The sequence below is a fragment of the Nesoenas mayeri genome (assembly GCF_963082525.1).
Source record: "Nesoenas mayeri genome assembly, chromosome: 8".
Taxonomy (NCBI): Eukaryota; Metazoa; Chordata; class Aves; order Columbiformes; family Columbidae; genus Nesoenas; species Nesoenas mayeri.
This window is the reverse complement of record NC_137554.1, coordinates 9579243-9601691: the sequence shown is the minus strand read 5'-3', so window position 1 is coordinate 9601691 and position 22449 is coordinate 9579243. Positions and strand designations below refer to the sequence as shown.

General features: G+C 38.1%; 1 protein-coding gene across 1 annotated transcript in view; it reads left to right on the top strand.

Moving 5' to 3' along the window:
* Positions 1 to 22449, top strand: part of COL24A1 (collagen type XXIV alpha 1 chain) — a gene marked incomplete at both ends in the record, with an annotated part of 135534 nt that overhangs the window by 29540 nt on the left and 83545 nt on the right. The window contains 10 exons of the mRNA XM_080348930.1: positions 4749 to 4793; positions 6936 to 6989; positions 8184 to 8228; positions 10379 to 10432; positions 11122 to 11166; positions 15208 to 15261; positions 17263 to 17307; positions 21248 to 21301; positions 21397 to 21441; positions 21850 to 21903. Coding sequence (XP_080205056.1) covers positions 4749 to 4793; positions 6936 to 6989; positions 8184 to 8228; positions 10379 to 10432; positions 11122 to 11166; positions 15208 to 15261; positions 17263 to 17307; positions 21248 to 21301; positions 21397 to 21441; positions 21850 to 21903 — 495 coding nt within the window. The remainder of the gene's footprint in view (positions 1 to 4748; positions 4794 to 6935; positions 6990 to 8183; positions 8229 to 10378; positions 10433 to 11121; positions 11167 to 15207; positions 15262 to 17262; positions 17308 to 21247; positions 21302 to 21396; positions 21442 to 21849; positions 21904 to 22449) is intronic.

Sequence of the window (22449 nt, the reverse complement as noted above, 5' to 3'; positions counted from 1 at the left end):
AAAAAATCAAGTACTTCCATTTTTGTTTTGTACCCCAGTACTACTGGGCAATTGCTATAATGTTTAATAAATAGCATATTTCCAATATTCTTTCTTATCCAGGTAAAAAGGAAGATAAAATCCTACATAAGAGTCAATGGTGTCCCAAATTCTATTTGATTTTGACAGTCAGCTTGTGTTAACTAAGTAGTTTCTAAACAGTGGGATATTTGATAGCAAATAGAAACTGTAATGTGCTTCCAAATTTTTAATAGTGTAATACAAATCTATGTTCATTTCATGGGAGTTACTTTTTGTGATACTGACTTTTGTCTGTGTTTTCCTGAAAGACCTAGAAATTTGAGAGTTTTTCTTGGTGAAATTCATAATCCATTTCCTATGGAGTGGAGTGATGACTTTGGAGACCTGAAGAGGAGGGTGCACTGCAGTGCCTGTTGCCCTCCGTGGGTTGTGATTGCCCCACTCCAGGGTCACTGTGGTTGTGGAGGAAACTGCATTTAACAAGTATTCCCAATCAGAATTTGCCTGCTTCTGAACTTCTTGGTGCAATGTTATCTGATGCTCACACAAAAACATGTGTTGTGGAAGTTTGAGGCAAGTGTGCATACGATTTCCACTTTTTTTTGAGAAGAGTGACTTTGAGAAGCCATATTCTATGTACTTTTGGTTCTGATTTTCTGAATATCTGAAATTATGTTACGAGAGTTTATTGGAAAAAATAATTTCCCCCCCCCCCAAAAAAAAAAAAAAAAGATTTTGAAGCTCTTAATGCAACAGAGCAGCACTAGTAAACTACTGTTTTGGATTGGAACTATAGAATGATGTATTTCCTTTTATAAATCTGAGAATCTCAGGTTTTTTAGTGAAACAGTAAAACAAACGTATGCTAATAATCAGGACTCTGGGAACAGATTATTGTGATTGACTTTATTTTTCATTACATACCATATGTCGGAGTATGCATCCTTGTGGTTGCATATAAAATATGACATATTTCTCGTGCCTGTAACACACTCTGTAAAAAGCCAGGGAAGGGCTCCAAATTCATTTTAGTGCAAGAACAGAAAATTGCATGTTTATGAAGTGTTTAGAGGCCGTTTTCTTTCAGGCATCTTTCGAAGCAGAGGAGCAACGGTAGGAGACAAGGGTTAGTTTGAGTGCTGTCTGCAGAGCAGTTACCAATCTCTTATCTGGAGCTGTCTTTACAGGGCTAGCTTTAAATCAGCACTCAAATCTTTCCTTATATCAGTCCAGAGACCTCACAGAGCAGAAGCCCCCTGCTTTGCCCTCTCCCCAAAAAGGGCCCACTTTACTACTGGCCTCTGCTGGCTGAGTACTGGGGTGGGTTGTCAGCCAAGGGACAGGACTCCTGGGCATTATCATGCCTGGGATCAAACCAGTGCCTTAGAATCATTGCAGTGCCTGTGTGGTTGTAGGTACTTTACAATTACTTTCAAAGAGATTGGCTACAATTTTGGGGCTAGCTTTATTCTCTGTCTAGTATGTGTATAACAATAAATCATGGCCATCTGGTTCTATCAATTCCTGATAAAATTCACATACTAAAGTATAATGTGGTAAGACATGTTCAAGGGGAAAAAGAACAACCTGGTTGCAACTTGAGAAGGGCTCTGTATTTCCTTTGTCTTTACTTTTGTATCCTGTAAAGGATAAGGCTGATGGTAAATTTCAAAGCAGTACCTGTGATGTCAACATTATACTACCAAGCATTTCCCATTGCTTCTTCTAGAGAGTGCCATTTCCCTTGAGCAGGAGGAAACTTAAACTCTGAGAGAAATTCCTCTACTGAATTAGATGGAGAAAAGGTCCATCTTCTATATGTACCCTTTTATCTATTTTTTTTAAAGTGATATTTGCATTCCTTAGGATATTCAGGCTAAGAGATGCTAGGTTAAATCTTAGTTGTGTTAATAAACATCAGCAAACAAGATAGAACAGAGCTATGGAAGTAAAAAACCCAAATAATTCGCTGATAAAGAAGTTTTTTGAAACTGGATACCGTGTGGTGACAACACGGAGCTGATAAGTAAGCACTGCAAAGGCTCATGTGACAGTGCATGGAAATCTGTTTATATGCTAGACTTACCTCATGCCTAGAAAACTCTCTTTTCCATCACTTCTGAAACACTAATATCTCTCTGTAGCTGATGGCTGTAGCATTAGCTATGACACCTCACCTACCGATTTTTAGAGGTTACAGAAACTTCTTGGCTCTTTAGCAAAGTTGCTGGTGTTGTGCCAGATGTATTTTAATAGTAAATGCATAGAAATTCTCATAAAGCACAATGGGCACCAGTAAGATGGGAAGACTCAGCTTCAACAGTCATTGCTGTTATGATTTAACATCTACATTTTGCTATATAAAGACTTCACTCAGTCTGGGTCCCACTGTGCTAGGGCATATGGTGAAAGTCAGAGACTTAAACTTGCTGTCAAGTCTTTTCTGAGTTGTATTAGTTGGCGGTGAAGACTTTTCTGTCACGCAAACCAAAGTATGCTTGCAACTTGCTGTGTTCTTGTAATGTGCTTGAAAGTCTGTATTGCTGTAACTGAAAGCTTCAAAATTTTCTCTTCCACATTGAGCTTTTAAATCAGAGAATTAATTTTCATTAGAAGTTGGAAGGTATTTCATTTTACAAATCAGTGCATGCAAACTTGTATTCTTCCTGTTTAGTCTTATATCAGAGCAAACTGGGTCTTACATGGGTATACTCAAGAATACAAACCCAAAGTAATAAAAAAGTGAAGAATTTAAAGAGGATTGGCTGAGTCACAGGAAAGGAAAACCCCTGTAAGAAAACTCTGTCTATAGAATGATATTCATTTTAGCATAGTTTTGTTTTATTCCCAACCAGCACGGAGTTTGAATGAGTTAAGGCCATGTTAACTCTGGATAAGAATATGGGCATACTACACTAAAATATGAGTTCAGAGCAGTTTTCCTTTGGCAGAAGTAAGATGCTGTTGTGTAGAAACATGCACACCAGTCAGTAGTCCTCATTCTTCATCTCATAGTTCCTTGGGTGCCTTCTTTTAAAACTGTCTGTGCAGATCTTAATCAGCTAAACTGACCAACTTTGAAAATAAACTGTGTTAAACTTCTCTTTGAGAGTTTTGGTATAGAGCAGCATTCAATAAAAAATCTGATTTTAGGCATGCATTCATATAGTAAATTGGGATGTTTCATATTAACTGGTTAATCCAAGATGAGCTCTTTGCTATCTGTTACAGACTTTTTTTTCTCTTTTCCCTCACCAGCAATGCAGACCTGCTTCCTTACATACAAGACAACACATCTAAATTATTTAGAATTAAGCTACAGGAGAGGATTGAAGCCAGAATACATTATAATTTTGCAAACTGGCAATGACCTATGTGTGATTAGCAAAATGAAAGGACACACCTGCTGTGTTGGGTTTTGAGAAAATGAAGCCTTTGGGTTTCTGAATGAGTATATCTCTCTTGGATCAAGATTCCTCAAGTAAATGCGTAAGACCAAAATTTCAACTTTTGAAGCCTGAGAGATGTCATTCTCTTCTATCTAAAATTATTACCAAGCAGAATAATTCCATCTTTTAATTTTGTGTATGATAATAAAATGAATTTAATGCAGTAAGACTCTTGTGGTCACATAGAAGCTTATCCAAAACTTCGGCATACCTGAGCTGCTGAACTCAGTTGCAGAGTTCTTTATTTCTTACAGTGGGTCTCAAATCCCTACTGACTTATAAGTATCATCATGCTCCAAGGCAGCCAGATGTTTGACATCAGCCAAGGCACTCCCACTACTCAGTCAATGTCTTTGAGGCTAGTTTTATGATAGATTTCTATCCAGGATAAAGATTGCTTTGGTCTTTCTCTTTCAAGCTGCAGCTTTTGGAACTTGTGTATTCCCAGTACCTCTTGCAAGGGATGTGGAGACCAGACACTTGGCTTCTGCATCAATCACACAAATGTTACAGCCTCTCTTTTAGGCCAGCTTGTTTGGGTATGTTTAGTACAGTGTAAAGATATCTAAGAAGGAGGTTCCCCGTTCAAGTGGACTGATGCAGACTGAAGATTCCAGCTCTGTTTTTAATTGTTTGTTTGTTTTTTTTTTTTCTTTAAAAGCTAAAATATGCTTGAAATGGTCGATGTGCAGGGCACAAAGTTGGACGGCTTTGTGATTCCAGCATCACAGGGAAGATTTCTGGAATGAGGAATAGGCTATTCTCCCTATTAATATAAATTCCATAATGCAAGAGCTGAAAGTTGTATTATGTTAATTTTAAAATGAGGTATCATGTCGCCTGGACATCTTTATTTCTTGTGGGTGTCCTAGAATAGCATGGGATTACTCTCTACTTATACCCTTCCTCTGAACTGCCTTGTTCAGAAAGGGCATAGTGACAAGGATTTGGAATAGGGAAATGCACTGTAACAATCCAGATCTGCAGTTTCAGCAACTGGGGACAGCGTCCCCTGTACTCATTTCTTTAAAAGAGTACAATTCTGGAACTGTCTGTAAGCACGATAATATCTTGAAATTGTCTCAACTGCCATGAAGATTTCTTACTCCTTTTCTCTAACTCGGCTTTCATGTGAGCTGCTAAGTGTAAACCACACTAATGCTGCAAGGAAACAAGTTTGAATAATTTTTTCTTGATAAAGGGAGATTGGAGTAGGCAAAAAAGGTCTATTTTGTGTGTTTAACTGTAATTATCACATATTTGTTTCTCTACCTGCAGGGTCTCAAGGGTTATCCAGGACTGCGAGGGCCACGGGGTGAGCAGGTAAGTGATGAAAGCGCAGTACAGTATACTCTACAGATGAACAGTTGAGGATGGAAGAATGCATAATCCAATATAAGTGTTCAACATAAGCAATCAAGGTAAATAACTGACTGCTTGGCAGAGGTTGGTGTAAACGTATTGTTAGAGGCACAGTTTGTATTCTCTCAAATCCTCTACCAGTCTAATGCATTTTAAATTTCCTAGAATGTAGAAAATGAAATGGTTATTTAGTGCTTTTTCTCACTTCCATGTCAGTTCAAGAAGCAATCTGAATGTAAATTTTGAAGCCATCCAATTGCTGATGTGATTTATTGGCATTAATGAGGCTCCTAATGGCAGGGTAGATGGAAGCATGAGCCTCCTTTGGGATGACAGTGAAAGGGAAATGTTGATGATAACAGCTGATAGACACCCAAAGGGAGAAGAAAACTCATGAACATCATGCATGACTTTAATGATTTTTATGCACAAATCTTAGCTGAATAAGTGGTGGTTTTTCTTATAGGCAAATAGGCATTTTTCTGTGATGACTATGATTTTACAGTGAGGTAAAGGAGATAGGTAGTGGGGGCAGGGTGAGGGGAAGTCATTCTTAATGTCAGAAGAAAAGTGTCTCAAGCTTTGAAGAAGTTGTAAGTGAAAATAATCAGTTAGTTGCCACTGAGGGGAAAATGTGAAGCTTCCATTTAAAAGTAATTCTGCTAATTATTAATGCAATCAGGTATTTAAGTTCCTTCAAAGGCAATTCATGTTCAAGAATGTGAAAACTGATGGTGCGCAACTGTTTGATGTCTCATACAGTTGCTGTAAATATTTTCCTTCGTCGTTATCACTTGGAAAACACTCTGCCGTAACTTTTAAGAGAGCACTTTGGATGAAAGGGTTTTATATTGCGTGTAGTTGTTACTGCTGGTATTTTCAGTTCTGGCTGGTGAAGGTGATGAGTTAAACCACTTGTTATCTGTAGCACCCACCTGTGTTTATAGTTCTTAGAAGCTTGTACGGTGAGAACAGACATTCCTCTGAATTTGTGAATTGTGGAACTCCTAGAAGAGCTGGTGAAAAAGGAAACATTTTAAAAGTTATGTTGTAAATGCAATTATTCTACTCCTTTTTTAGTGTTTTCATATACATATATTTTGAGGAGCAGCTGAGCCCAAATAGTAGGCTATAGATCCTAGTTCTATGACAGAACATCTGTCAGAAGATTGATCACTACTGGTTGAAAGCAGGTGACAAAATCATCTCAATTGCAGCTCAAACAAAAAATACCGCAACTCCTTTTTGCATCTGCACTTCTGAGTTCTGCTTCCTGAGACTGCTGTTTCACCATAAATCAGCTGTGAACAGCTCAGGGAGGAATCCTGACCCATTTCTGTGGTAGCACTGACATATGACAGTGGGTGCAAGGGTCAGGCTGGGAGAGTGTCCAGTTTGTGGATTTAGCTTATTTAAAATAAAATTAATTGAACAGAGGTAGGTGGAGTTTCCTGAATCTTGATGATGGGGCTGTGCCATTTGGCACAGTTTCAGAAAAGCACATTTTTCCAAAAATACACATTCAGATGTGCAGATGTCAAGTAATAAAACAACAACAAAAATGACTTTTGGATTTGATTAGGAGGAAGAAGATGGAAAGAAATTTGATACATTCATAACTAATCCAATGCTATATTGACGTGATTCTGGAAGAAACAAAGAAATTTGGCTTTGTAAAGACACAATAATTCTTCTTTAATGAAACATTTAACGAATTTGTTCAAATACAGCTAAGACCAGTGCAGTTACCTCATTATAAGAATCTGTCTCCTGTAGTCCTCCTCAATTACTTTTTATAAATAGCGTTTATGTTTTTATTATGGAAATAAGGGCTACACTGTTGTATTTCACAAAATCTTAGACAACTTTTCTTGTAATGAACTTTAAAGGATACTTAACTGAAATTGATAGAGTTACTTATTTATGCTGAATAAATTTTAGAGTGTTGTGTTGCTTGCTTAAAAAGCAATTTTTCCATGAGCTTAGGCTGTGTCATACGACTAAGTGTTAAAAAAGAAATGATGAAATGAATACACAGCGGAATATGACATTAAACCTGTTTGTCTGTTTTCTTTTTTTCCCCCCACCTCTTTTTCCACTTAGGGACTTCCAGGACCTGCTGGCAGTGTTGGGGCAGTTGGTTACCCTGGCAGGCAGGTGCAGTAACTATACTAATGTCTTTGCAGTTTGGGGGATTTTTCCTGTTTGTTCTTCCAGAAGTACTATATCTAACTCTTTTGGAACATTTTTACTAACATTATAAATATAATTGTTTACATCCTATCATTTATCCTTGAAACAAACCTCTTTCAGTGCCCATTAGGTGATGTTGAGTCTTTTAGTTATTAAACTTGGGTGGGTAATGTGCAGTAATGCTGTACCTTTCAGGAATATGTGAATGACATTACCAAAGTACTGAATGTCTAAACACATTATGCTGCTTCAATGTATCACTTGTGGTTCTGTACGTTTTTTCCTCTTTTATTTCAAGTCCAGAAGCAATAGGAAATTGCCTGTTGTAGTATAGTTCCTCCTAATTTTCACCAGTGTATTTACTTCACTGCTGAAATTATTTCTTCAGCCCTTTAGGAAAACAGAACATTAAAAGATTCTGGTCCCTCCACCATTCAGATGTTTAAGAAGGAGAACCAATAAAGCCACAAAGCAGATTTCTATAAATAAGAACACTTACAAATATTGATTTTTTTTTTTTTTTAAATTACATATATGAGAACAGATACCTCAGCCCAGTAATACAAATAAGACATAAAGTAGAAATATTCATTCTTTTCCCCATATGAAGGTATATGAGACAAATTCAGCGACTGTGGTTTTGTGTCTTCTTAAGGGTGAATTTGACCAATACTTCGGCATTTTATTGGATTAGGTTTGTAAAGGCTATATATTTTAAAATTCCATTACAATATTTTATACAGTAATGGATGATAACACATTTGTGTTGAATCACATAAAATGTTTAAAGCATTTGGACTATATATGCTTTTCTGACATTAGCTTGAAAATAATTGGAGATGGGTCCAAATGTAAAAGGTTATGAAAAATCCTGTGAAATTATGTCACAGTAATGCCAGGTCACCAGGCCTGGAAAAAAAAATTCCTCACAGAAGAAATATTTTTAACATAAAGGATGTTTTCAGTCATTGTTGTAGTTTCAGCCATGAATTAATGGGAGACCTTTCTGCCCATGAGGTCTGCTTCAACACCCTCTTCAGTTCTAATCATGTTAGAATGTATTGCCAGTTTACAGTTAATAAATACTGTTGCTGTTCTTTTAAACAGAGCATATCTGGTTGTTTTAAATGAAGTACAACTCTTGTCTTTTTGTAATAGGGCTTAGCTGGACCAGAAGGTAACCCAGGTCCTAAAGGTGGAAGAGTAAGTAAGCGTTTTGGCACAGTGTCTATTTTTACCCATACATAAGAAAGGAGTTGAGGAGTTTCATTCAGCTCTGCCACTTGTATGCCTGCTAAACCACTCTGTCTTCCTAGAACCTGCAAAAGAAAAAAACATGGTGTTTCTTTCAAAGCATGTGTAAGGATTTCTTCTTTTTTTCCCTGTGGTGAGCAGCACAGAGCAGTGGTGTTGTTGCACTTCCTTTCACTTGGAATGCAGGCAGGCAAGAGAAGGAAAGCGATACTGAACGTGGGGGTGAGAGCTGGGAGTGAAGAGGAGCGGATGTTTCCTGCCCGAGGCGTTATTTCTGTAATGGAAGCTGTCAAGGGGAGATGTATCTGGCATTTTCAACCTATAACAGCTACAAAAGTTGATAAAGGGGAACCACCTTGTCACATAAAACCATAAAAGTGATCCTGAGATTTTGAGAATGGTTCAGTTGTAGTCATGTGTATCCCAGGAACTGGAGGCTCTTAATGCTCAGTTGGTTCAGAGTTTCCTTTTGATTTTTTCTTGGAGGTAAAATAGGTTGGCTTTTTTCTGAGGAGATGGGGATTTGTTTGTTTGTTGGTTGATTTTTTTAATAGGCACATGTATATGCCTAAACATAGTGGTATAAGTATTTTTTCAGGCTGACTCTCACCATCAGGCAGTAGACATGTTTCCAGAAACTTGCATGTTGCTGGTTGCACCTCGGATTTGAAGGAGCCTTTTGCTGGGTGTTTTCAGGCTCTCAGCTCGTGGCATACAGGTTGCTAAACAGTGTGCTGTGTTATTAAGTAGCTATTAAAATAATCATATTGTGCTGCTAGATTCACTTTTATCCTGATTTTTAACGCAGTTACCAAAAGCCTTTACCTGCAGCAGCTTCTTAAACATGCCTGTTTTTTTGGGGGTGGGTTTATTTGATGTCAGTTTTCATTACAGTGATGGAAAAAGTTAGTTTGTCAGGATCAAGTGCCAACAGATATTGTACCCTGAGGGACTGTATATTTTGCATTTCTTTAGTTTATTTTTGCTCAGATTCTCAATGTATTTTGTCTCGTTCTCCTCTCAACCAACAAGGCACTAAGTGATCCCAGACATTTCCTGAAAAGTTACTACTTCTCTGTTTACACAAAGCTAAGAATGGCCAATGTATTAGTAATTTTAGGGGAAAACACCTGTCAGGTCTTAAGGCTAAGTCCTGTATATGAATTCTACAAGCTACTTCCAATAAAAATGGTGATGCAGCCCTGTTGTGACACACTACTGTGCCATGGAGGTGTATAGCAACATGATCCAGAGTATCTTTAGAGCTTTAAGTTTAGAGCCTTCCTGCAATCAAACTATACTCTGCTTCTCAACTGTTTTAAGAAACTCTAGAAAAAAAGAAGTTCCTTTGTTTTCCTTACTCTCATTAGGGCTGGATGACAAGATGGGAACTATCTTTCATGATTAAAAAAAAAAAGCTACCAAAACCCTCCAACTGTTACAATTGGAGGATGAGAGCGTTGAAAGCAAAGGTTTATTTTTTAGTAACTAATAATATATTTGTTCCAATCTCCACTTGAATCTGGTAGTGCAGAATCCGTCTATACTATTTTTGTAAATTGTGCTATCATTTCTGATGACTCAGCAGCATGTTTCCGTGTCCATACAACTGATTCTATGAGAACATCTTTTTCTGAGGGGAACGTGGGAGAGAAATGCATTGTGACTGAACCTTAAGAAAAACATTCTCCTTATGACAAGGTAAACTTTTTAGGACTCTTGCACAGAGCAGCGATCACAGTGTTATTGAAGTTGAGAACACATTTTCTGATGTATTTCATTAATAAGGTTAACTTCAGCAGCTTTGTCCTATTTCATCTCTTTTAATAAATAAGGTCTCTGATGCAACTTTGTCTTAGTGGAACACTTTCTTATTCCTTTATGTATTGATTCTGTATCCCTATAATAGGAAACTATTTTTGCTGTTTTTCTGGAGAGTAAATCTTATCCACATTTAAAATTATTCTGGCTTCACTGGTAATTTCAAATGAGCCTGAATTTAATCCCTGGATCTGTAACCCACAGCTAGCCAATACTGAGGGACAAGCAGTGTTGGTGGGAAGCAGCCTTGTAATCAAGGATTGTTCTTATGTTTTTAGGGTTTCATTGGACCTCCAGGTGTGGCAGGACAACCAGGACCTGAAGGAGAAAGGGTAGGTTTAATTGGACATTAATGAAATATTGATGTTTGGGTGGTATTGCAATATATATTAGAATGTGGAAAAAAAATGTACAAGGTATAGCCATTCATCTGAGTCTTTGCCTAAAAGCAAAACTGATGTGAATGAAATTAAATGGGTCATATCTAATCAGTCTAATCGATGAAATGCACTGCTGCTATAGTTAAACTGGGAGCAGCTGTAAATTATTATTTGAATTTAATGTAGAGCTGCAAGGATTATTGATATTGTTTTCTTACCACCAAGGTCCATAATCAGTATTTTTCATTGAAGCAATTTCATTCAGTCAATAATTAATATTTGTCAGTTGTCAGATGATGTTTGCAATAAAACCAGTCATGGAGACCTTAATCACTGTCACTCTGTGCTTGAGCTTTTCTTTGCTTCTCTTGAGCACAAAGGATGTCTAGTCAGGTACTTTGATGGAAGCAGGATGTGGCCTTTCTTCATAGTTGTTCTGATGTGGCCATGGTAAAGACAAGCAAAGTTTGTTTCTGCCCCCCTTTTATAGGACATTGTCTCTATGATTTTCTTTCTTTTTTTTTTTTTTTTTTTTTTTAATGATGTTTCTTCTCACAATTTTTCCAATCAAATGCAGGTTTAGTTACTTGAGTTTGAGTTATTGAAGAAAACCTAATTATGATGGATTGTTTCTTTCTCAGGGCATCCCAGGCTTCCGTGGAAAAAGAGGTCCTAAAGGGAGACAGGTAAATTTCTAACACTTCTTACAATTTCTGCTGCTACCATAAATGAGCCTGTAATTCACTCTGTAACTTTAATCATCTGATAAATGTTAGTTTTACTTTTTCCATAGATGACTTTCTATTGTTTCCAGTTCGTACTTTGCAGTACTGCCAATTCTTTGCAGGATATAACTACAAGATATTCTGAAGTGAGGAACACTTAACATGATGCACCTTGTCATAGGTTACTTATATCAGCTACCTGAGGGTTAAAAGATGACAGGAACATGAATGTGTTCTGTAAAATTAGTGTTAGCACGCGGTGCAGATATGATGCAAGTTTCATAACTTTGATTTTAGTGTTGCTTTGAATGCAAATGAACAACTTCTAATGTCTGATATTTCTGGAATATGATAAATTAAAGCTGTCCTCTACTTAACATATATTTCTACAGCTGAGAATAAACACAAATCTGCCAAGTATACATTATCAACATCTACATATTTCCTGTGGTATATCTTCAGTGCCAAGTGTTTTGTTTTCTGCTGCAACCTTATTATTTTAGGTCTTTGAAGCTATCCAGGAGTTTCCAATTTTAACTTGCTTGTGGTCTGAGACTGGTAATTGCAATAGGATTCTCCAGTTGTGCACTCAGTTGTGCTCAGCAGTTCAGATGACTTTCATCTAGCATGTTGAACAAGCTTGTTCAGCAGTAGCAGTATGATTGCCATTGTTTAGCCCTCAATGTATGCCATGAAAGTTGAGAAGGGTCCTGTTTAATTATGTGGTGGTTTCTATGTTATCTAACAGCAGCCAAATAAAAAGGCACTAGCCTTCAATAGAGTTCCTTTTGACTAAAAGAAAGGCATGCAGAGAAGTGTCATGACGTTGATAGACCGTTCTTTCTGAAGCTGCTATCAAATTGTTAAGATATAAGATTAAAGTAAGAATCTGTTCCTCAATTGTTCAGCTAGCAGGATGGGGTGCTCCTGTGTTTGTTTGCTTATAATTCAAATTAAGTGCTACTTTGAGTGGGCAAGAAGGGGTCTGTGCCATCAGTACAATCCAGTAGTTGGCAGCGTGTTGTGCTGGTGAGTCAGCTGCAGCATTTCAGAAGAAAGAGAACCTGGATGGAAAGCAAAGGCTTGTGTTCAGTGCGGAAAAGGAAGAGGAGCTTACAGCAAAACGTGTTTTGTGCTATAATCTCATTCTCAGTGGCAGGTTTCACTGAGGCTTCTGAATACCTGTGTAGTAGTTTGTTTCAATTCTTAACAGTTGGTGCTCTCCATGCTGTGGTAAGTGGTTATTTTTCATTTACAATAAGAGCACAACTTCTATCAGTGCCAGGCTATGGTCTGGTAAGGACTTCTATTTATACAAATCAATTCAGAGAGGTTTCACGTGAAGGACAGAGCACCGAAAGCACCTCTGCACAATGTTGGTGACTACCTTCATTCAGCACTGATGCTTCTGTAATGTTGTCATTTCCTCAAACCCAAGGTTCATTCCAAATTCTTTTGATGGTCTGTAAAGTACTTGCTTGTCCGAAGGCTACTAATCTGTGGACCAAATCAGAAGAGCAGTCACGTGGGAACCTGACTTGAAGTACTTTGCTGGATCACAAGCTTTAGAGGATGTGTGTTGTTATAACCTGAGACAATGATCACTGTGATTACAACATCTCACAACACAGTATTCTGGAGTTAACAAATCTGGTGCTTTGGGGTAGGGCACCGATACTAAAGGAAATTTGTCATGGCAATTGCATAGTGCCTGAAGTCAGACTCCTCACCTTGTGTTCTAGGATGCAACTTATTTCTTTGGACAAAATTTCTGTCGATAGTAATTCTCAGGGGGAAAAAAAACCCTGACTGGCAGAGATACTTCTGAATGAAAACAGATCCCAACTATGATCTAATTTTTGGAAGATAATGTTAAAGTGTAAGCAAAGTTAATAATACAAAGGATTGTTCACTTAAAATTCGAAATGCTGCTACTTAGCAGGTTTATTGAATAGTTATTCATATTTGTAACAACTATGGCATATTTGAAATGCAACAAATTCAATTACAAAAATCTTTATTGTGAAGATTATAGAGTGAGGATTTGTTTGAATTTTAGATTAGTTTTGCATATAATATTTTAAAGAAGATACTTCATAGTGGAAGCATATGTATTAAATTTCTTGCCATTGTATGCTCATAATGTAAACTTTGGCTAGTTCTGTAGTATTTTTGATGTGTTTTCTGTCCTGTTAGTGTGATGTATAGTGATTTCATGGATATACTTTGACCGCATTTTGGGGAATGTTTTTATATAGTTTTCTTCCAAATGGGATTAGTTACACCCAGAGGTCAATGTGACAGAACAGACCTTGTAAATTATACCAATTATTTATTAGGCACTGATTTATTAGTCAACTTCATTGTAGTTGTAAAAACAGTTCAGGTTCTGTTTTATATAAAAATTATGAATAGTCATCCTTTGTATGCTTTATAGTCATGTAAAACGATAACATGTAATAAAACACTTCTTGCACAGTAGTATTGTTATATTACTTTCAATTTTAGACTTTTCCAACTGTTTTCCTATGTTGCATTTTCCTTTCATTTTTCTGCTTCCTAAGATAGTTTTATTAACATCGGTTAGAAGACACATGCTGTTGAGAACAGGATTATGATGACTGAGGGTAATCTGTCCCTTTTGTAACTCATGGTATGCTGGGTTCTTGCTGTATATTAACATGTGACATGTATCTATGACCTGGTGACTGGTAAAACTGTCCCATTGCATCTGCTGTTTCACATTTTATATTCATGTGTGTTATGGTAATTCTGCCTCTTCCAACACTTACCAATAGTAGTACAATCAAAATACTGTATTATTAAGGAAAGGGTAGTAAAATAAACTTCATCTACATCCTATCAGCTGGTAGCTTTTAAAAATATAGGCACTGTCAAATACTCATATTGCATGTGTGAAATTTTACAGTACGTTTTCAGAGTTTTGCAAAAATTTGGCCAATGGTGTACAGATTGAGAACCAAATCTGCTTTATTGACCATTAATTTGTGAACCTCTACTGCTTAAATGAGAAGACAGTAACACTATAAAGACTTGAACTATCAGATCTTACAATTATGGCTACAGGCTCTTATTTATGAATTCCATGATCAGATCTTGAATACAAATTTCATTATTGTGAGAGGCATTCCTGTCTTTTGCTTTCTTGATGTTGCAGGAGAATGCAGAAAAAATACTCCAACCAAAATCAACCCAAAAAATGGTCCAGAGAGTGTTAAGCATGTCTCAGATAAAGTTACAGTATCATGCATGATGATGGGAATAAAGAGCCTATTAAGTTGTTTCAATGTATTGTTTAAGCATTGTGTGTGCATATATATACATATATATATATATATATATATATATGTACATGTAAAAAGTTGCTTTAACTTTTATAGAATTTTTGTTTAAGTGATTACTAAAGCCAAATGTAGCTTAAGCAGTGCTTGAGCTACTTTGGTTTATTAAATGTTATTTTCACCTCCTTGCTGCCATTTAATTTTGTCTTCCTGACTGCTGTTCATCTAATATTGTATGATGGTGCATTAAGGAATGACACTGCTGTGCTAAATCCTGAGCTGGGCAGCTGGGTGTGTGTCCTCCAAACAAGGTAGATTAGAAAGGCCAAAGTAGCTGTACCTCTGACCTGCAGCAGGTTTGAACACAGTCTTACAGGGGTGCAGGGTGAGTGTCTCTCAGTACTGTTCCTAATACACAGGGAGAGGTAAAAGGACATTCAAACATTGAAAAGACAAAAAAGAGTATTTGATATAAAATTTACTGTAAGGGTGGTATATGATTTTAGGAGACAAACAATTGCTACTATTCTATTTCATTCATTTGAACTGTGCAGCTGAAACTTGCTTCCTCCATTCATCCATCTCTCCCTGAATCCACTTGCTGATGTCTGAATTTCTAATACTTATAGGAATTAAGTGTTTAGACCCCACCTTTCATGTCTTGGATAATAAAGAACAAGCATTCTCTCTTCTGCTTTAGGGTTTTCCAGGTGACTTTGGAAACAGAGGCCCCCCTGGTCCAGATGGGAATCCTGTAAGTATCAAATTGTGTCTTGATTAACATAGGAAAACTTGTAATGCTCAGTATAAACTCCCCTCTCAAATGGAAAGCAGACTTTTGCCTCAAAAGCAGCTTTGCTGTCTTGCTGTATTTGTAGGAAAACTCTGGCTGCAGACTCCAAATTCCAGTTTCCTTTGATAAGAAAAAAGAGTGAAAGGGCTTTGGGACAAACAAGGGAACAGCAATAAATGCTGGGCAAAAGAGCAGCTGATTTGAATCTGATTTTATTGTTGGATGCTCCTTTGGAGACTGCTATCAGTTTGTGTCTAAAGGTTGTTCTGATATGGACCACAGTCAGCAGCTGGGCAGAGGTGGTCTCGTTTCTGAAGACCTGCCCTTTCCTGACATCCATCATAGAAACTGATTTTAGAAAAGCTTACATGAGTTTTGCTGGTGAGTTATTGACATTTTGCTGTCAACATTTTGAAACATAGGAAAAAACTTATTTTGCATTTCTGGTCCATGAGGCAAAGTTCCTGCTCATGGCAATATCAGGTGATGTCAGTAGGGTGCTTTTCATCTGGAAAATGCTCTGAGGGGTTGTGAATGTCACCAGTTGCTCTGCAAATGATATAAAAAGGGGAGTTCTTCCTTCCCCTCCTGGTACTCACAAGTTTCTCTCCTTTCCTGATAAAGCTCTTTCCACAAGATCTGCAGAACAACAGCACTTCAGTAGAAACAAACTCACAAAGCCTGCATCTGAAATTACAGACTTGCACTTTACAAAGAAGCCTGTTTCAACACAGGCATTTGCAAACAAGTTCCTTCTAATCTGCCAAGACAGCTGCTGATCTTACCACCTTCTCAGACAGGCAGCAGCTCCGCTCCCCTCCTCCCCAAAAATCACCCCGCAGGGCTTGTTCAGGCAAGGGGCCAGGGCTGCAGCTGCAGGGGCTGCAGTGCTAATGGGGTATTTACAGAGCCCGTTCCTGAGCTGGCAGTGGGGAGCAGGGGCTGCCTGGGAGGCGTGTGGTGCCAGGAACTTGGAGGGAAGACATTTTTTCCATGTGCTGACTTGACGCTAATGACTTCTGTCTCCATGCCTGATTTCTTCTGCTGAACAGAGTAATGCCATCCTTCACTTCCACAACACCCTCTCATTTCTCTGAGGATGTCAGTGTGCCTTTGGAGGATGTTGCTAGAGCCATCAGCTTCCCTTGTGGGGAGCCTGGAGCAGGTTGGGGGAGGTGTGTAGGCACCAGAGGAGCTAGGAGAGCACAAAGGTGTCCTCTGTGCCATGCCCAGCAGCCATGCCATGTTGGGCAGCTTCAGAAATGGCCAAGGTTTGCTGGGGTAAAAGCTGCCCTACACTGTGGGTGCTCATGCGCTGCAATGAGCCCTGTGTATGATTTCCATTGAGTAGTAGGTCTCAAGTGTCAGGGCAGCCTGTGCGAGCTGTGCTGAAATGGAGAGCTACAATACCCCTTTCACACAGGGCAAAGAGACTGTTTTCCATGATGTTCAGAATTTTAGCATATGCTGAGTTAAACTTGAGTACAACAGAGGCAGTAGTAGTGTACTGTTGCATTTGTTGCTTCTACGTAAGGTACAAATATTGCAGTTTGTATCAGAAATAATTTTTCATAAAGCGCATACCCTTTAATTTGCAAAGGTGTTTCTTTGAACAGAGCTGGTTTTTTGTTTATCTTTCAAAGGAATCTTAATAAATTCTTGTGGTGGGTTTTTTCTACCCTCCCAAAATTCTTTTTCTTATTCTCCCTTTAAATCTGGTAATAAATCTTATATTCTTTGGTAATGCAGGAATCATTTAATGATGCAAATATATTGAGATCTAATTCCACAATCAGAGATTTTAATAAGCACCTTCCCCTGTATAGTGATAAGCTGTCATTCTTCAAGAACTCTCTATAAAAAAAATCCCAATTGATTTGCTTTGCAGGTCACTTTTGTTTGTCACTGGGAATTTTTTTAAACGTTAAAATTCAGATGATCTAAAATTCATTTTCTTTGAAGGGAATTGTTGGTGGTGTTGGTCCTCCTGGATTTCCAGGCCTAAGAGTGAGTACAGTTTTATTACTTAATTTGATACGGCTTCATTGGAATAGTTGTCTTGTGTGTTCGTGAAAAAATACAAAGAATTATAAGAATCCAGGGATTTAAACAGATTTTGTTTTAGTTAGCCATGATTTTAATTAAAATCTCTCTACAAAACTGCTGTCATATTGCTGATGTGGACTATTCTTATACTTGATTGGATTTGTATGCTTATTTCTGACCTGGTGTGTCTGGTGGTTTTATTTGAAATAAACAAATCTGTTAGTTTATACCCCTAAAGCCAGCCTTACTTTTTGAAAAAGGGCAATGCTTTCAAACATAGCTGAGGTGAGTGTATAGATGCCGAAAAATGATGACCCTTATGGGACAGAAATAGTTTTGCGAATGAGCTACTGGTCTTCTGAGTTTAGTGTCTGGGATGACAAATGTGTGAACAAAAATACGCATGGACAAGTGCTTACAATGTAGAAATGCGGCTTCATAAAGGTAGGGTGATTGTGTATCCTTTCAACAGCTTAATAGAACTTACAGATGTATTAGGGTGTTTTTAAAGATATTTTACTGTATTTAGCCAAGACACATTAGAAATGCAACTCACGAGCAGTTATTAATAACTCTTCATAGTTGAAAAGACCTTACTGATACAGTAACATTTTGCAGTTGAGGAAAATGTGGCCCAGCAATGTTTTCTTCAGGTTTCTGACCAGCCTTTGGGAGCTTCCAAAGCATCAGCGAATCTAGATGGGGTTTTGAAATAAGGTGAGAGCATGGCTAAAGAGCACATCAGTATCTAGTGGCATGAGTCCTTTGTGGTTACTACTACCACAATGTATAGGAATCATCACTAAAATTTACTTTCATACACTCCTCTGTGTCTCTGCATGGCATCATATTAGTTACTCTGATTCCCAGTCGGTAAGATAACTGGAAGAGCTGTGCTTTGTTCCACAGTTTCTATATCAGGGACCATTGCACTCTTTAAACTGTAGCAGAATTTCACAAGACCCGGGGGGAAGTTCAGGTGGCCCCAGCATTCCCAAATACAGCTTGTGTGGTGCAGCCTTGGTCCTTCACCACACCTGGTCTCCAAATGGGTTTGTGCACCCTGGCCTCTGGTGTTTCATGTGGCAGATGGCCATGGTCATTCAAAACTGTGTAAAGAACTAGACACCTCAATGTTTGTTCTAAACCACTTAGTCAATTATAATGCATTATGCCATTGTAACATGCAACCTTGAACATGAGATTAAATATATTATTCTGGCAGAACCCAACAGCATTAATTCAGGTATCTTGCCCAGCCCAGCTGTATGCAGTGTCAAGAGCTAATTATGTTTTTGTGTTTGTTCATGAGAACAATGGTGAAGTGAGCAACACCAGCAAGCTGAGTCCAAGAATTCCTTCCTTCCTTCCGTATTTTCTTCAATATACAAAGCTGTTGCCAAGTTCAGAGTTTTGGCTGCCTGAGTAGTTAGTCTCTCGAGATTTGCAACGCTATGAGTTTTAATAAGATGAGGACTTTTCAGGTATTAGAGCTAGCTTTTCATTTTTACCTGGTTTTGTTGTGTGGGGGTTTTTTTGGTGTATTTTAGTTTCCTTTTTCTGGTATCTTATATTTTTTGACAGGTAAAAGCAATTTGGTTTTAGTTTGCCTTGTCACATAGAAATTGTCAGAAAGGTACACTTTATGTAGCTGAAGTAACTTTTGTTTTCTATCAGGAAGTCTGTTGAGGGTTAAGATTGCGGGGTGACAATAAAACCCTGGCAGATGTATTGTTAACCCTCTCTCCCCCACTTCCCCCTTTTTGCCCCTCCCTCTCCCCCCTTCCCACTCAGGACAGGCGATCGGGAGGGAAAGAAGGACAGAGAGAATATAGTTGGAAAAATTAAAAATGTTTTACTAATGCTACTAATAAGAATAGAGAAAATAATACAAAATATACAAAACCAATCTTAAAAGTCCCAGCAACTGCAGAGCTGGCACCCAAAGTCCTGGATTGGACTCTGCAGCCAACCGGAGCTGGATTCAGTCTCTCACTAGGCCTCAGTTTGCAGGGATGACTAGCAAGGTCCTCTCCTAATGTCGGCCGTAAGCAGAAGGGAAAAAGCAAAGGCAAAAGGGATGAGATCCTTGTGATCTCCCACTTTTATATGAAGTATTCACGTGAATGGACCAACTGACACAGTTGGTCAGTTTCTTGGTCACTTGTTTCTCGTCGCCCCTCTGGTGAGATGTCCATCTGTGCTTATCAATAAGTTTGCATTCCATTGCTAGGTTTACCACAACATGTGTCTGGTTCTCCAGAAAAATGCAGTTACTATGAAGGCTTTAGCTGACAGACAAACTCACTAAAAGAGAAACTTGTTTTTAACAAAACCAGGACAAAGTTTTAGCCAAACTGATACACATGTGCTAACATGTAGTGAGGATGTTTTAGATGGAGGATGATTTTTTAAACTGACAGACATATTATTTCATCCCTTTCCTTATCAGTGGGATCACTTTTCAAGTTTTATTTGTGTGTAGTCCCAGTTTTTTGCTGTCAATTAGATCAGCCGATGTCTCCATAGACTGTCACAGGAGTTTCTTCAACCTGAATTTTGCAAAGCTGTTTTGGAACTTCTTCCCATTGCTTTTGTAAGCTAAATATCCCAACTCAGTACCCCTTTGTGATTTTTTTCAATCAATCCTATTATTACCAGAAGTATGCATTTCAATGTACAGTATCATTAACACAAAAATGCCTTGCTGAACTAGAATATATAGCACAAGTAAGAGACAGCAATGTAAACAATTTATCTTGGCATAGGCTAACATGACAGAGTATATCATTTAAGCAGTCATGTAAAGCTAAAGCAATACGGAGTGGGGAGCACCACTGAGACGCTAAGTCATCAGTCTTCCCTTTTCTTCAGTGGGCCATGAGCTCAGTTTTGGCTGCAGAAGAATGTTTTTGCAAACAGTGCTGAATGAGTCTCCAGAGAATAATTGATGTGTGCTGAACTGGAAGTCAGTAGATGTCCATCTCATCTTTTACACGTCACTCTCAGCAAGTGGCAAAAGATTTCTGTATTCATATTTGTTGCTAAATTCTTGCATAGCCACAGAGCTGTTCACACTGGGGAGGGCTTTTTTGGTTTTGGTTTCTTTTTTTTTCCTCCAGAGGTAGACTAGGTAGAAAGTAGATGGATTTTGCCCCTCAATCCTGTACTATAGTTCTAGTTATTGCTAAATAATGTGTCATGTTTAGCTCACCATTTTTCATTAATATTATTGCTGTTGCTGTGTTGATTTTTTTTTTTTTTGAGGTTATTTTTTTTATTTTTGTTTCACTTTTCTTTAAGTCATTAAACTGTCCATATAAATCCTGGAAAGGAGAGACGTAGTAAGGGCTTTGAAGGTACGTGAGAACAGAGGAAGTTAGCATGCCTGTCAGAATTTAGGTTAAGTTTGCACACTTGGCGTTTTAGAAGAATCCCATCTCTCTTTCTTAACTTGTAGAAATCACCAAGACATGAGAAATCCTAGAAGTCGTCACTTTTTATGACGCTACTCACAGCAGAATAATTGTTTTAAGCCAAATTCAATAGAGTTGTGATGTCCCATAACCCTAAGGACAGAGGGAATAGCCAGCGATCGTGCAGCTCTGCTACAAAGGAAAGCTTCCTTGTTCTGTGTTGCCTAATGCACTGCTGTCTTCTGCTCACTACAGAATCTACAGGGAAAGAGGGAAATTTGGTTTCCTGTGTTTCCACTGATGTGGCTGAGAACTGTAAAAGTGGAGGGCTTATAACTTGGATACGTTTTTCCCCAATAAATTAGCCTGAAAAAGATTTTATTGTTTTCTCTGTGATGCAGAAAATGCCACAATCTGTTACCAGTCTTTAAATTACCCCGTTTCATCAAATATTTAATGCAGTCACTTTTCTTGCTGTCTCACAGGGAGACATGGGGCCAGCAGGACCGAGTGGACCATCAGGAATTCCAGGGCCCGCGGTACAGTGCTAAACGATCCCACAGCCCGGTGCCTGTGCTGCTTTCCAAATTACAGACAAACATCGGAGATTTTTTTTTTTCTTTCATTTTAATAGGGTCTCCCAGGGAGTATGGGACAGCCTGGAATGAAAGGTGATAAGGTGACTTAAATATTTCCATTATCTTAAAGATATATTGTTCTTTCAGACTCCTTTCATTAAATCTTGAGCAAAACAATGTACTTGACAAAGCCTTCTTTTTTTTCCTTTTTATTTCTATTATTTTCTGACCTTTTTTTTTTTTTTTAATTACTTCAGTCTTACAATCTGGTGCTTTAGACAAACTTACTTCTGAACAGAGAAGTTACTATGGGGCATAACAAGATCCAGTGCTGTGTCTGTTGGGTTTCCTGGAAGAGTGCTTCTGGGCAGCATCTTGCTTTGTCATTCAAAGATCTGTCTTAGATTAATTAATTATTTTGTATTTAAAATGTCCTCATTCTCTAATTCTGATAACTACCCCACTTTAAGCCACATACATATGTCTGTATAAAATAATATGTTGTTTAGGGTGAACATGGCCTTGCAGGAGAACCAGGAGACCAGGGGTACCCAGGAGACAAGGTAATTTATAATTGTACTGTTTCACAGAATTGTCCAATATCAGCAAATATTTATAATGCAAAAAGTCACTTGCATAAAAGTAGAATGCTGTAGTCAAAGTTACTGGATACTACCGAACTAACGTTTTAAGAAATGTGCTAATTAAAACTTGGTTATGGAAAGCAGCAAACAAGTAAAGGTCATGGGCAGCATTCTGGCTGCTGTGTGTTCAGTGATGTATAAAACAAGAAAAAATTAATGGTATGATCTGAAACCTGCTAAGAAACTGTTGTAAAATATATTTTTCCCTTGAACCTTTGGGTTCATCTGCAGCTCACCTGGACCAGCTGTGGTTAACAGCAGCACATGGTCTGGCATGCTCCTTCGTATCATGAAACTGGGATAAATATCTTCTTTCCTATTTGGCTAGTACATCAGAAGTCACTGAAATAGCACATCCTGTGAGAACTCTTGATGGAAGTTGTATGTTAGAAGACATTTCTCATGCCACAGAATTCTTTCAAAGCCTGTTTCAGGTGGCAAAGCGTAGCAACCTGTTGCTTCCAA